We start from the raw sequence: 14,713 nt of genomic DNA, 5'->3' as shown, positions 1-14,713 counted from the left end.
ATTGCCTTTCTTTGGGATTGGAATGAAAACTGACCTTTGCCAGTCCTGTGGCTGCTGTTGCGTTTTCCAAATTTGCCTGCATATTGAGTGCAGCACTTTCACAGCATCATCTTTTAGGATTTGAAATAGCTCCACTGGAATCCCATCACCTCCACTAGCTTTGTTCGTAGTGATGCTTCCTAAGGCCCACTTGACTTCACATTCCAGGATGTCTGGCTCTAGGTGAGTGATCACACCATCGTGATTATCTGGGTCGTGAAGCTCTTTTTTGTACAGTTCTTCTCTGTATTCTTGCCACCTCTTCTTAATACCTTCTGCTTCTGTTAGGTACGTACCATTTCTGTCCTTTATCGAGCCCATCTTTGCATGAAATGTTCCCTTGGTATCTCTAATTTTCTTGAAGAGATCTCCAGTCTTTCCCATTCTGTGGTTTTCCTCTATTTCTTTGCATTGATCGCTGAGGAAGGCTTTCTTATATCTCCTTTCTCATCTTTGGAACTCTGCATTCAGATGCTTATATCTTTCCTGTTCTCCTTTGCCTTTAGCTTCTCTTCTTTTCTCAGCTATTTTCAAGGTTTCCTCAGACAGCCACTTTGCCTTTTCACATTTCTTTTCCTTGGGGATGGCCTTGATCACTGCCTCCTGTAAATGTCATGAACTTCTGCCCATCGTTCTTCAGGCACTCTGTCTATCAGATCTAGTCCCTTGAATCTGTTTGTCACTTCCACTGTATAATCTGAAGGGATTTGATTTAAGTCATACCTGAATGGTCTAGTGATTTTCCCTACTTTTTTCAATTTATGTCTGAATTAGGCAAGAAGGAATTCATGATCTGAGCCACGGGCAGCTTGCAGCACTGAAGCATGGTCTTCAGGATGAGGAGGACATGCACCAGTGGACAAAGGAAGAAGACATTCCCAAGGTGGCAGATAGTTGGAGCACATACTCAGACACAGATGTTTGGCAGGTTCGGGTGCTTTGGGACAATGGTGTGTGATGTGTCATGGTGTGGGGGCAGCTGGAGGATGGTTTGTGTGCTGGAGGCAGTGAGAGGTGCTGTGGAACAAGCAGGCTGGGACCAGACATCTCAGGCTGCCACACGATTGTTGTCAAGACAAGCGTCCCGGATCAGCCTCTGTTCCTCTGGAAGAGGACGGGACCTTGGCATGTTCTTTGTGAGTGTGTGAGCTCAGAATTTAAGGGCTCCCAGTTTAGGCAAATGGCTCAAAAGAGGCTAAAAGGCTTTTTGAAAGGTAGAGACATCCAGAAAACCCAAGAGAACATGAGAGTATCAGAGCTGCAGAAACTGTGAGAGTCTAATCACTGGCCAATATTTCCCTTCCTAAAAGGACTGGTTAGGAGTGGGCTATGGCTTGCTTCACTTAGGAGTGTGTTTACCTGGAGTTCAGTTCAATTTATTGAATTCAAGCTCCAGGTCTCTAAGCCTTTGGGGTACACGGGCTTCCCCGCTGTGAAGTCATGTGTTGCTACACACCATCTTGTCTGTGTGCACTAATCCTCGCTGATCCCCAGGGAGAAACAAACAAGTACCTCGTGGAGGCCAGCGCCTTGTTTCCCAGGACTGTCTGACTCCTGAGCCCACTTTCCATTCTGCCGGCCCTCTCATTTGCCTGTCTCCTATGATGTCCTCCAATTCTACAATATACTGGACCACAAAGTTGGCCATGATCCCTGAGCTGGAGAAGGCAGACTGGTCTTGCAGTGATGGACAGAAGGTAATTCGGACACAGGTCTCTCCCCTCTCAATCCTGGTGGATGGGGGCGAGTCAGCCTCACCTGCATGGGTGGTGGTATGAAGAGTTCACCAGGCAGAAAGCCAAGTAAAGGGACATCAAAAGGGGCAATATCTGGGGAGGATGAGATGTGAGCTCTGCACCACCTGCTGCTCCATTTGCTGGCAACACCCCCACCCCACCTGCCCAAATACCACATGCTTCTCCCAAACCTACAATCAGCTGCCCCTACTCTGCCTCTTCCAAGCAAGCCCAGCCTGACAGACCCAGCCCCCACTCAGCTCCCAGGCTCTGGCAGTCTGGCTATCACTCACGACTTCATTCTGGCTCATTTGCCATCCATCCTGGAGCCCAGGCTCTGGAGGAGTGTCATGTCCTCATGAGCCTGGATTTCCTCCCGGAGAGACTGTGGTGCGTGTTGCAGAGAGAGACAGATACACAGACAGGGACTCGGTCTCCCCCAACACCCCTTACTGCTGTGGGAACTTACAGTCTAGCAAGGTTCTCTTCTAGATAGAATTTCATGTGTTTTTCCCCTCCATCTGCCTTTTGACTCTCAGAGAATCAGATGTGTGAATAAGCCTTTTAGCGCCTTGTGAAATCACAGACGAATTTCTGGTCCCGGATGTTTGCTGAGCTGGCCACAAGATCAACTCCTCTGGAATTTCAGTCCAAGACAAATGTCCATTTAGACAAATGTCCAAATGTCTGTGCCTCCTTCCCCCCGCCCCCGACCCCCCCCCAGCCCAGAACATGGAAACTAGGGAATTCTGCTCCCCACCCCCTTTCCTGCTACAGCTGTCAGGAAGCTTAGGGGCAAACTGAGCCCCCATACTCTCTGAGGCGCCTGCTTACATACATTCCCTTGGCTTCCTTCCTTTCAGAGGTCTTTGTTCTGTTTGATCTCCACAGGATTGGCTCTCCCCTCTGTTTTAACCCTTAAGGAGAAGGGGTGGGGAGAGGGAGCTGCCATTTATGGCTTAGCGTTTAAGAGTGCAGGCTCCAAGGACTCAGTTGCTGCCTGTGGGCCCCTGGACAAGTTATTCACACTCTCTACACCTCAGGCTCCTCATCTGTAGCATGGGAAGGATAATACCTCCTCTTTCATAGATAAAGTTAGTGCAAATTCCGTGAGATCACTTATGTAAATCATTTGGAACCATACTTGGATCTTCGTAAGTGTTTGATAATGCTGCTGCTGCTAAGTCACTTCAGTCGTGTCCGACTCTGTGCGACCCCATAGACAGCAGCCCACCAGGCTCCCCCGTCCCTGGAATTCTCCAGGCAAGAACACTGGAGTGGGTTGCCATGCATTTCCTTCTCCAATGCATGAAAGTGAAAAGTGAAAGTGAAGTCGCTCAGTGGTGTCCAACTCTTAGCAACCCCATGGACTGCAGCCTACCAGGTTCCTCCATCTATGGGATTTTCCAGGCAAGGGTACTGGAGTGGGGTGCCATTGCCTTCTCTGATAATCACCTCTTGATAATGCTAAGGATTACAATTATCATCAGGTCTTCATTACTGGGTACCAGTGATTTGAGGGGAGGAATTTTCTCAAATTCTCACAGTGGTCCTGGGCTGTAGATTGTGCATGCTCATTGTGCAGATGGGAAAAGTGAAGGAGAGCCAGTGAGTGATTTGCCTGCTGCCTCACCTTCACAGAAGGTCAAAGCTGGGATTTGAACCCAGGTCTGTGTCTGTGTCTCCCCACCTCCACATTCCATGCTGTCTCTCTGGGTGAGCAGGGTCAAATTAGGTAGGACCTTCGAAGATAAACAGTTTAGTGAGAGTGGCCACATAACACAGGTGATTTCTCTGTGCCTGTTCACTTGTCCCTCAGAGGAGGCCTCTAGCCCAGATCACTGGTTCTCCAATATGACTGGACATCAAGCTCACTCATAAATGGATTATATAGATTCCTGGGCCCCTCCACAACCTACTCATGCAGATTCCAGGAGGGTGAGGCCCAGGAACCCATATTTGGACAGCTCATATAGTGATTCTGCTGTAGCCAGTGTGGCCTTCAAATGCCTCGAGATGAAGTTTGAAGCAAGGCTGGCAGCCTTGATGTTTCTCTGACCTATAGGGCCTGAGATATCCTCTGGGGCAGCCTATCCTTCACATTGTCATCTCATTGCCTGCCATTTTCAGTCGTAATTCCAGAGGAAAGCAAGTGTGGGTTCTGAATCCCCTAGCCTTATTAATACATTATTTTATGGAGCCAAGCCAGGAACCCCTTCCCCACTTTTTACAATTTTGGAGGGAAATCACCAGTGTGGGAAATATGACAGTTAATGATTTCACACAGCTGGTTCAGATGAGACCAAGTTTGTAACCAAGCTATCTTCAACTTCAAACATGCCCTCTACTCCTTGAATGGAAAAAAAAAAAAAAGGTAGGATAGAAGTGGTATCAGAGGTAAGCAGATGGAAAAGGGGCAGGTTCCTTATCAGGAAAGGCCTCTCTTATGGTTGATCCATAGTGCTTCCCCCACACTTGTGTGGTATTGGTGCACCAGCAAGTTTTCCTCAGAGATGGCACATGAACATATCCAATGCTTGTCTTTTCCAGCACTGTAACCTCTGCACTCAGCCTTTTCACCAATTGGCCAGGCCTCAAGCTCACCACCAGCTGGTACTGGTCCAGAGAATGGATCTCATGAAGGTGAGGGGAGCTGTTAGATGATCTAGATTTGCCTGCCCCCCTCTCTGGCCCCAGCAGCACTGACCAGACTTCTAGTTCAACTAAGCCCCTCACCCACAGTGAGTATTTACCTACTTTTAAAACTGTCTTTCTCCCTCATTCACCCCTTTAAATATTCTGCCTAACAAATTTTATTAAAGGCAATTTACCCATAACAAAACTACGTTATTGAAAATCTGAATCTACAATAAAACAATAAAAGGCAAATGATTTGTTTTACAAAATGAAGTTTTAATTTATACACAATACCTCTTGCTCTTCAAATAACTCCTCACACTCACCCCTCCCCCATGCTTTAGATTAAACTTATTTATATGGCATTAATTCCTCAGTATTCAGTAGCCAAACCTATTCTGTCCTTGATGAAGCTCTTTTGGAGGCTAAGAGGAAACCCTGAAGGAAGACAATACATTTCTGCCAGCAGAATAAAACTCAGTTAGAGAACAGGATTCGATTTAGAGAAATCTCCCTTGAACATAACTTTACTGGAAGATGCCAATTCTTAAATAAGCCACATCCTGCTGGCGGGAGGAAGGTGGAAATGAGGAATAAATGCCCATTTATTGAATACTTCCTGTCTTATAGGCTTTGATATTCATTAACTCACATCAACTTCATGTAATCCTACGAAGTGGAGATCATTGTCCCCACTTTACAGAGGCAGAGATTGAGGCCAAGTGAGACCATTTGTAAGCCCCTGATCACACATCTAAGATGAACTTGTCATGTTTCAGACTGAATGGAGCCCTACCTGATGCCTACATGAGCAGCTATTTTTCCTTGCTGATGGGCTTCTCTTCATAGATTTTCTTTGCCTGGTCCTTCTTTTCAACTTCTGCAATGTAGACTTTATTGCTGATGGTCCTAACGGAGCAGAAAAGAGGAAGGACAGACGGAAACTGAAGAAAAAAGAGATGGTCAGAGACATAAAGAGAGATATACAAAGAAGACAGAGGAGGAAGATGGGGAGTGGGGAGAGAAAAAGGGCAAAATAGAACCATGAAGCCAGAGTAGGAGAGGCCAGGAGAGGCCAGGGAGATAAAACCAGGTGAAGCAGTTATCATTATCTCCATTTGTCAGGTGGGGAAATAGAGACCACACAGTTGGTATGTGGTGGAATGGTTTTAGGACTTTATGTTTTCCAAAGTGTTGAATGAATTTTGCTGTTTTGGCACATAAAATAATTTTAGGAGGGATACAACTTAACATTTTTATTTTAGTTGCCATATATTTACTATAATGTGTATGAAAAATATAACTAGCATGTTGAAAACATGAGATCATAGATATTGTTGCTCAGAATAAGCCTAACAAGTAACAAGACTGGGAGCTGACTGTGGCTCAGATCCTCAACTCCTTATTGCCAAATTCAGACTTAAATTGACAAAAGTAGGGAAAACCACTAGACCATTCAGGTATGACCTAAATCAAATTCCTTATGATTATATAGTAGAAGTGAGAAATAGATTTAAGGGACTAGATCTGATAGATAGAGTGCCTGATGAACTATGGACAGAGGTTCGTGACATTGTACAGGAGACAGGGATCAAGATCATCCCCGTGGAAAAGAAATGCAAAAAAAGCAAAATGGCTGTCTGGGGAGGCCTTACAAATAGCTGTGAAAAGAAGAAAAGTGAAAAGCAAAGGAGAAAAGGAAAGACATAAGCATCTGAATTCAGAGTTCCAAAGAAGAGCAAGGAGAGATAAGAAAGCCTTCCTCAGTGATCAATGCAAAGGAATAGAGGAAAACAACAGAATGGGAAAGACTAGAGATCTCTTCAAGAAAATTAGAGATACCAAGGGAATATTTCATGCAAAGATGGAGTCAATAAAGGACAGAAATGGTATGGACCTAACAGAAGCAGAAGGTATTAAGAAGAGGTGGCAAGAATACACAGAAGAACTGTACAAAAAAGAGCTTCACAACCAAGATAATCAGAATTGTGTGATCACTCACCTAGAGCCAGACATCCTGGTATGTGAAGTCAAGTGGGCCTTAGGAAGCATCACTACGAACAAAGCTAGTGGAGGTGATGGGATTCCAGTGGAGCTATTTCAAATCCTGAAAGATGATGCTGTGAAAGTGCTGCACTCAATAACTCAGCAAATTTGGAAAACTCAGCAGTGGCCACAGGACTGGAAAAGGTCAGTTGTCATTCCAATCCCAAAGAAAGGCAATGCCAAAGAATGCTCAAACTACCACACAAGGGCACTCATCTCACACGCTACTAAAGTAATGCTCAAAATTCTCCAAGCCAGGCTTCAGCAATACGTGAACTGTCAACTTCCAGATGTTCAAGCTGGTTTTAGAAAAGGCAGAGGAACCAGAGATCAAATTGACAACATCCCCTGGATCATGGGAAAAGCAAGAGAGTTCCAGAAAAACATCTATTTCTGCCTTATTGACTATGCCAAAGCCTTTGACTGTGTGGATCACAATAAACTGTGGAAAATGCTGAAAGAGATAAAAATACCAGACCACCTGACCTGCCTCTTGAGAAACCTATATGCAGGTCAGGAAGCAACAGTTAGAACTGGACATGGAACAACAGACTGGTTCCAAATAGGAAAAGGAGTATGTCAAGGCTGTATATTGTCACCCTGCTTATTTAACTTATATGCAGTGTACATCATGAGAAACGCTGGGCTGGAGGAAGCACAAGCTGAAATCAAGATTGCCGGGAGAAATATCAATAACCTCAGATATGCAGATGACACCACCCTTATGGCAGAAAGTGAAGAGGAACTTAAAAACCTCTTGATGAATGTGAAAGAGGAGAGTGAAAAAGTTGGCCTAAAGCTCAACATTCAGAAAACTAAGATCAGGGCATCTGGTCCCATCAGTTCCCAGGAAATAGATGGGAAACAGTGTCAGACTTAATTTTTTTGGGCTCCAAAATCACTGCAGATGGTGACTGCAGCCATGAAATTAAAAGATGCTTACTCCTTGGAGGGAAAGTTATGATGAACCTAGATAGCATATTCAAAAGCAGAGACATTACTTTGCTAACAAAGGTCCATCTAGTCAAGGCTATGGTCTTTCCAGTGGTCATGTATGGATGTGAAAGTTGGACTGTGTAAAAAGCTAAGTGCTGAAGAATTGATGCTTTTGAACTGTGGTGTTGGAGAAGACTCTTGAGAGTCCCTTGGACTGTGAGGAGATCCAACCAGTCCATCCTAAAGGAGATCAGTCCTGGGTGTTCTTTCGAAGGACTGATGCTAAAGCTAAAAGCCTAATACTTTGGCTACCTCATCCGAAGATTTAACTCATTGGAAAAGACTCTGAATGCTGGGAGGGATTGGGGGCAGGAGGAGAAGGGGACGACAGAGGATGAGATGGCTGGGTGGCATCACTGACTCAATGGACATGAGTTTAGGTGAACTCTGGGAGTTGGTGATGGACAGGGAGGCCTGGCCTGATGCAATTCATGGGGTTGCAAAGAGTCAGACATGACTGAGCGACTGAATTGAACTGAACAAGTAATATTAAAAAGTGTATCTATTTAAAGAAACTGTATTAAGTAAATAATACAGTGGTAGCACAGGCAGTAAAAATTGTTAAAGCAGAATGCAAATTACTGGAAAGGCATCTAAGTTTGATCTTCACCTTAGGGGGCTTGACCTTGACCTTAGGGGGCTCAGAGACCGATGAGATACTCAGGCTTGTTTCACCTTCATTTTTCCTGGTGCTCTAAGAAAGGTAGTGAAATATAATGGAGTTCAAAGAAGGGAGCACCTTTGCTCAAGTCTTCCAGAAAAGGTCCTAGAGGAGACAGCCTTGGTTGGGTGGGAGGTTAAATCAAGGAAGATTTGGACAGATGATCATTTCTGGCCATAACTTTTCAGTCCCCTTTATTGGCTCCTTCTCTTCTTGAGTCTAAATCTTTGGGACACTCGGAGGTTCTATTCTAGACCTCCCCTTCCTCTCCTCTGTTCTTTCTACAGTCACTCTGTAGGTGACGTTATCTAGTTCCATGACTTTAAATATCATTTGTACACAGTTGACTCCCAAATCTGTATCTCTAGTATGGACATGTCTTCTGATATCCAGACCTATATGTTGTTTATTTTACATTTCACTAGCATTTCCACTAAGCACCTAAAGCTTAAGGTATCCCAAACTGAGTTCCTTGTATCTCCCCTGCCTCCCAATTCCACTCCTCCCCTGTTTTCCTTATCTCAGGAAAGAGTTGTTCCACTGAAAATCTTAGAGTCATGTTTGACTCCCTTCTTCCTCTCATGCTCTACTCCTAATCCATCAAGAAATTTTGACCCTATCTTTAGATACAACAACAATCTACTTCTCACTACTCCCACAGTTACTACTCTAGTCTAAACTACCAACATTTCTTGTTTTGTTGTTGTTATTTGCTAAGTCGTATCCAAATGTTTTGAGACCCCATGGTCTGTAGCCTGCCAGGCTCCTCTGTCCATAAGATTTCCCAGGCAAGAATACTTGCCTGTGTGCTCAGTCACTAATACTTGAGTGGGTTGCCATTTCCTCTTCCAGGGATCATCTAGACCCAGAGATTGAATCCACGTCTCCTGCAGTGCAGGTGGATTCTTTTTCACTGAGCCACCAGGGAATCTCTTTCTTGCTTGGATAAATGCAGTATTTATACTAACTGGCTTCCCTCTCTAAGTCTTGCTGCCTTATTATCTGTTCTCTTCACAGCAGTTAGACAGATCCTATTAAATCCTAAGTCAGGCCATGTCCCTTCTTTGCTCAAAACTCTCTGTGGTTCTTGTCTCAACTCAGAGTAAAAGCCAAAGTCCTCCCAGGACCTCTATGGCCCTATGCTTTCTGGCTTACTGTCACCTCCTTAACTCTATCTCTTCCTTCTCTTCCCATCATTCATTCTTCTCCAGCCACAAAGACCTACTTGCTGTTTCTTGAAAATTTTTTCAGCATACTCCTGTTTAAAAGCCTTTGCTTGGAACACTCTTCCTCTAGATATTCACAAATCTTATTTTCTTTCTTCTTTTATGTCTTTGTTCAAATGTCATTTCCTCAGAGAGACCTCCTTGATCACTAAATCAGCATCTTTCTACTCTTTATCTCCCTTGCTCTACTTTCTATTTCTTCGTAGCACTTCTCATTCACAAACTGACATATACTTTTTTGTTTATTTTTCCCTTTTCTATTTTCTCTACTGGGCTGTAAGCTCCTTGAGGACAGGGATTTTGTCTGTCTTAATTGCTGCTGTATCCCAAGTGCCTGGAATGCTGCCTGGCACATAACAGGCATTCAACAATTATTTCTGGAATGGGCATTCCCCACAGACAGCAAGAAAACACAAGGACCATGTTTTAGGGAATAAAAAAGTTAGATTTGGATGGAGCAGAGAGGTAGGGAAAGGAGTTATGGAGAGTACTCTGGAGTGGTTGGGTAGGCCTAGACAATAGAGAGCTTTGAACACCAGAATCAATGAGCTCATATGGCACTGACAACTTCATATGGAGAATGGGAGTCCTAGATAAATCTTGAAGTGGGGATGGGTCAGACCTGGTTTTTGAGGAGTGATAGATAGTTCAATGTCTTAAAAAATATTACTGTAATTCTGTAAGAAGCAGGAACAACAGTTTCTATTTTACAAATGGATAAACTAATGCACACATACCAGGAAGTGGTTGGGATGGAATGAACTTATTTGCCCAAAGCAGCAGTTTCTAGGAACACTTGAGGAGCATTTGCAACCTGCAGAAGAGACCATTCAGGCAGGAAGTGTTTCTAGGCAGCTGAAACAGACTATTGCTGTGGCTAGGCTCATGCGGGGGTGGGCTGAGCTGGCATTGCCCTAAGGTCTCCTGGTGGATTGTGGGGGTGTAGGGTGGAGCTAGTCAGGCAGCAGCACACTTGGACCTCTTTGTGTGTGCTGCCTCCAGCAAGCATACTTTCTATGGAGTCTGTCCAAGAGCATTTCCTCCAGCCTACTTTGCTTAATTTAAAAAAAAAAAAAACTATTTTGGATTTTTTTTTTTCTAGTAGAGCAAAACTCCACATTCTGTCTGACTGCTTAGCTCTTGCATCATTTGATCAGCAACCTCCCTGGTTAGTCCTCATATGCCAAACCCATGCCATCATTTTGCCTTTGATTTTCCTGAATTATCCATGTACAGTGATCCTGGTTCCTTCCAATCTTACCTATTTGGAAATCATGCTTCCAGGAAGCCCTCTTTAATACCTTAGCACTTTTCCCATAAACTCCCTAGGCAGGGGCACACTGCCTACCTCCTCCAACCTTTCCTCTCTTTAGGGGAGTGCCATCTGTCCACCAAGGCCAGGAGGTTCCTGATGACAGAGCTCAAGCCCTAGGGCTGCTGTTAATAGAGGCTTATAGATTCTTTATAGCACAAAGCCCACCTCTCGTGAGGGATCTGAGCAAAGGCAAAATCTCTGCCCGTGCTGAACTCACTCATCTGCTAAATCTGAGTTACAAGCCAGGAGCCATTTTCTAATTCATATTAAGGTATTCTATAAGCCAGTGAAGCCCCAGTAAGCTTCTTCTTATTTGCCCCTCCTCTTACATTTACCATCTCAAAGAAGGCACTGTCATCTACAAGGTCAGACAAGCTGAAATCAGGTGGCACCTTCTATGTTTACTTACTCCCCACATGTATGCACCAGGTTGTTTCTCCCTCCTTATGGTTTCTCAAATCCCAGCCCACTGCACTGCTCTAGTGCTCAGCAGCTCTTATGTGGTTGTTGTTCCGAGCTCCTTATATTTTTGTTTGCTTCACGATAAACCTATTTGCTGAGTAGTATATTTATAGATGATATAAATTAATAAATAATATATACTTAGGAAGTACATGATCAAGTTTTTTCTAATGGATGTACAAACAGATAAGATGGTTTGGAGACCATCAAGTAAGTGCCAGGTACTCAGCTGCCCTCTACCACATAGTTCTTCCTTACCTCTCCAGTCTCACTTTTGACCACTCTCTACCACTGCTTGTGCTGTACACTCCAGTGACACTCAAGGCCTTCCAGTCCCCTAATGAGGAAATATTTGTTCCCGTGCTCCTTTTGCCTGGATTCCCCAGCCCTGCCCTCACCCTGTTTTCCTGATGACAGCTCATACTTCAAAACTCAGTTTAGGTGTCATTTTTGTCATTGGTATGGGGCAGGGAAACTGACCATTGTCTCCTGGTTGGCCTCACCATTCCTACTATTTCACATTCTTGCTTCTCTTTCTTCCCAGCATACTTCATTAAAATTATCTGTTTTCATTTTTATTTCCCCCGTTAGATTTTGAACTCTTTGGAAGCAGGACCACTGCAATTAATCTTCCTCTTTCCATAATACCAAGCCCAGTTTAAGTCACAAAGTCAGCCTCAAGAAGTGTTTGGTTAAAAAATAATCAAACAAATATTATCAAGGACATATTATCTGCCTGCCACTAATTTTAGCATATATTTTCACATATATTAGTTCATTTAATCCTCACAAGTAGGTTCAATCTTATCCCCATTTTACAGATATGTAAAATTAGATGCTGATAAATGACATGACTTGTCCTGAGTCCCATAGCTGGCAGAACCAGGATTCAAACTCGAGAGTGTATTCTCTTTATCACTATGCTTGGTGAAAGAATGAACAAAAGAATGAATAAATGTTTGCACATATGAATAAAACAGTGATTTTGGAAGCAGATTTACATGGTAAGATTGGAGATAAAAGCAAAGTGAGGCAGATCCAGGTCCAAGATGGCTTCATGGGCCTTGGCATGGGGCCTGAACAGAGGTGACCAAGCTGTGGGCATAGTGGGAAACGATGATAAAATGCATGGAATAGCTTTTCATCAACAGTGGAGGGAAAACAGGAAGCTGGGTTAGGTAGACTCTATCCTTGGCCCAGGGCTCCTGGACAAGCCTGAAAGTACAGGTTTAGAAACTGAGGCCCAGAGAAGAGAGAAAACACACTCTCTCATTCATTTTGTGAATCTGCCTAATATTTGACTGAGCTTTGCAAAGTCTCAGAACAGAAGACTCACAGAAGATCACAAATCAAGGGACAAGTCCTTCTCCAACTGTAATGTGCACATGAATTTCTTGTATCTTTTTAAAATGCAGATTCTGATTTAGCCAGTCTAGGGTGGAGACTGAGATTTTGACTTTGTAACAAACTCCCATGTGATGCTGATGCTCCTTCTCTGTGAATTTTACTTTGAGTAGCAAGGCTTTAGAATATAACAGAGTGGCTGTCATTCTTTGAGCTCTACTCCATATAAGACACTGTGATATATGTGTCTATCTCTATATCACCATATCTATTCCCCTTTTTAAAAAGCCTTCCCTGGTGGCTCAGATGGTAAAGAATCTGCCTGCAATGCAGAAGACCCTCAATCCCTGGCTTGGGGAGATCCCCTGGAGAAGGAAATGGCAACCTATTTCAGAATTCTTGTCTGGGAAATCCCATGGACAGAGGAGCTTGGCAAGCTACTGTTTACAGGGTAGCAAAGAGTCAGACACAACTGAGAAACTAACAGTTCCTTTCTCAGTTCCCTTTATAGGAACTCAAGTGTAAAGAATTGTACCTGAGTACTTCCCTGGCTGTCCAGTAGTTAAGACTCTGTGCTTCCACTGCAGGGGTGCAGGTTCTATTCCTGGTTAGAAAACTAGTATCCTGCATGTTGCATTGTTGTTGTTCAGTCACTCAGTTGTGTCCGAATTTTTGCTACTCAATGGACTGCAGCACACCAGGCTTCCATGTCCTTCACTATCTCCCAGATATTGCTCAAACTCATGTCCATTGAGTTGATGATATCATCCAACCATCTCATCCTCTGTCACCCCCTTCTCCTCCTACCTTCAATCTTTCCCAACATCAGGGTCTTTTCCAAATGAGTCAGCTCTTCACCTCGGGTGGCTAAAGTATTGGAGCTTCAGCTTCAGCATCAGTTCTTCTAATGAACATTCAGGGTTGATTTCCTTTAGGATTGACTCTTTTCATCTCCTTGCTGTCCAAGGGAATCTCAAGTCTTCTTCAGCACCACAGTTTGAAAGCATCAATTCTTTGATTCTCAGTCTTCTTTATGGTCCAACTCTCACATCTGTACATTACTGGAAAAACCATAGCTTTGACTAGATGGACTTTTATTGGTAAAGTGATGTCTCTGCTTTTTAATATGCTGTCTAGGTTTGTCATAACTTTTCTTCCAAGGAGGAAGCATCTTTTAATATCATAGCTGCAGTCGCTGTCCACAGTGATTTTGGAGCCCAAGAAAATAAAGTCTCTCACTGTTTCCATTCCCCACCCCCATCTATTTGCTATGAAATGATGGGGCCAGATGCATGATCTTAGTTTTTTGAATGTTGAACTTTAAGCCAGCATTTTCACTCTCCTTGTATACCTTCATCAGGAGGTTCTTTTGTTCCTCTTCACTTTCTGCCATTAAGATGTCATCTACATATCTGAGGTTGCTGATATTTCTCCAGCAATCTTGATTCCAGCTTGTGCTTCATCTAGCCTGGCATTTTGCATGATGTACTCTGCATAGAAGTTCAATCTGCAAATAAGCCTGTAGCAAGGCATGGCCAAAAGATACAGACAGAAAAAAAGAGAGTTACACCTGATAAGTGCAATCAGGCACTGAAAGCAAGATAAGCATTTGGCACCCATGATCTTACTTAATCCTCATCTTGGCTGTATGGTCTACATAATATTTTTGTTCATATTGTACGGATGTGTTAACTGGGCCCAGCACCCAAATCCACACAGCAAGTAACATATCAATCTCCTTCCTCACCTTTTCTGAAGCTATGATCCCTCCATCTACCCACATATCTAGTTCATTCTCAATGTGGGGCAGTGGGAAGTGAGGGCATTTGTGACCAGATGGACCTAGAATCAAATTCAGGTTTTACCACTTCCTGTACTTAATCTCAGAAACTGAGCCTCAGTTTCCTCTCTATGTGACAGGGATAATAGTAGAAATTAGCTCACAGGGAAGCTGTAAGGACTCATTTAAATAATAACTCTAAAATCCCTGGTGCAGCAACTGACATGTGCTCAGAAAATAGTTAACTCTTCCCTCTGGCCTTAGATTCCTAGGACTGAGAAAGCAGGCTAAATAACCATCCCCTCTTGCCCTCAAGGAGTTAATTTCCTTGCAAATCCAAGATCTCTGTTCCATCAACCCAGAACCAACCTTTGTGCTTGATGAAGAGGGCCCAGAAGGACCCTAGTATATCAGTTCCAGGAGAACGGTCAACAAAAAGCTGATGTGGATGAAGCATCTCCACTTAGACAT

General features: G+C 43.7%; 1 protein-coding gene across 1 annotated transcript in view; it reads right to left on the bottom strand.

The window, feature by feature from the left end:
* ITIH6 (inter-alpha-trypsin inhibitor heavy chain family member 6) overlaps nt 1-14,713 on the bottom strand; it is a 32,516-nt gene extending 17,803 nt beyond the window's left edge. Inside the window, 8 exon segments of the mRNA XM_070291183.1 lie at nt 1,632-1,824; nt 4,277-4,391; nt 5,065-5,107; nt 5,209-5,252; nt 5,255-5,321; nt 12,120-12,203; nt 12,205-12,287; nt 14,612-14,713. Coding sequence (XP_070147284.1) covers nt 1,632-1,824; nt 4,277-4,391; nt 5,065-5,107; nt 5,209-5,252; nt 5,255-5,321; nt 12,120-12,203; nt 12,205-12,287; nt 14,612-14,713 — 731 coding nt within the window.

Source organism: Ovis canadensis, chromosome X, assembly GCF_042477335.2.
Source record: "Ovis canadensis isolate MfBH-ARS-UI-01 breed Bighorn chromosome X, ARS-UI_OviCan_v2, whole genome shotgun sequence".
Lineage (NCBI taxonomy): Eukaryota > Metazoa > Chordata > Mammalia > Artiodactyla > Bovidae > Ovis > Ovis canadensis.
This window is presented reverse-complemented; position numbering and strand designations above follow the sequence as displayed.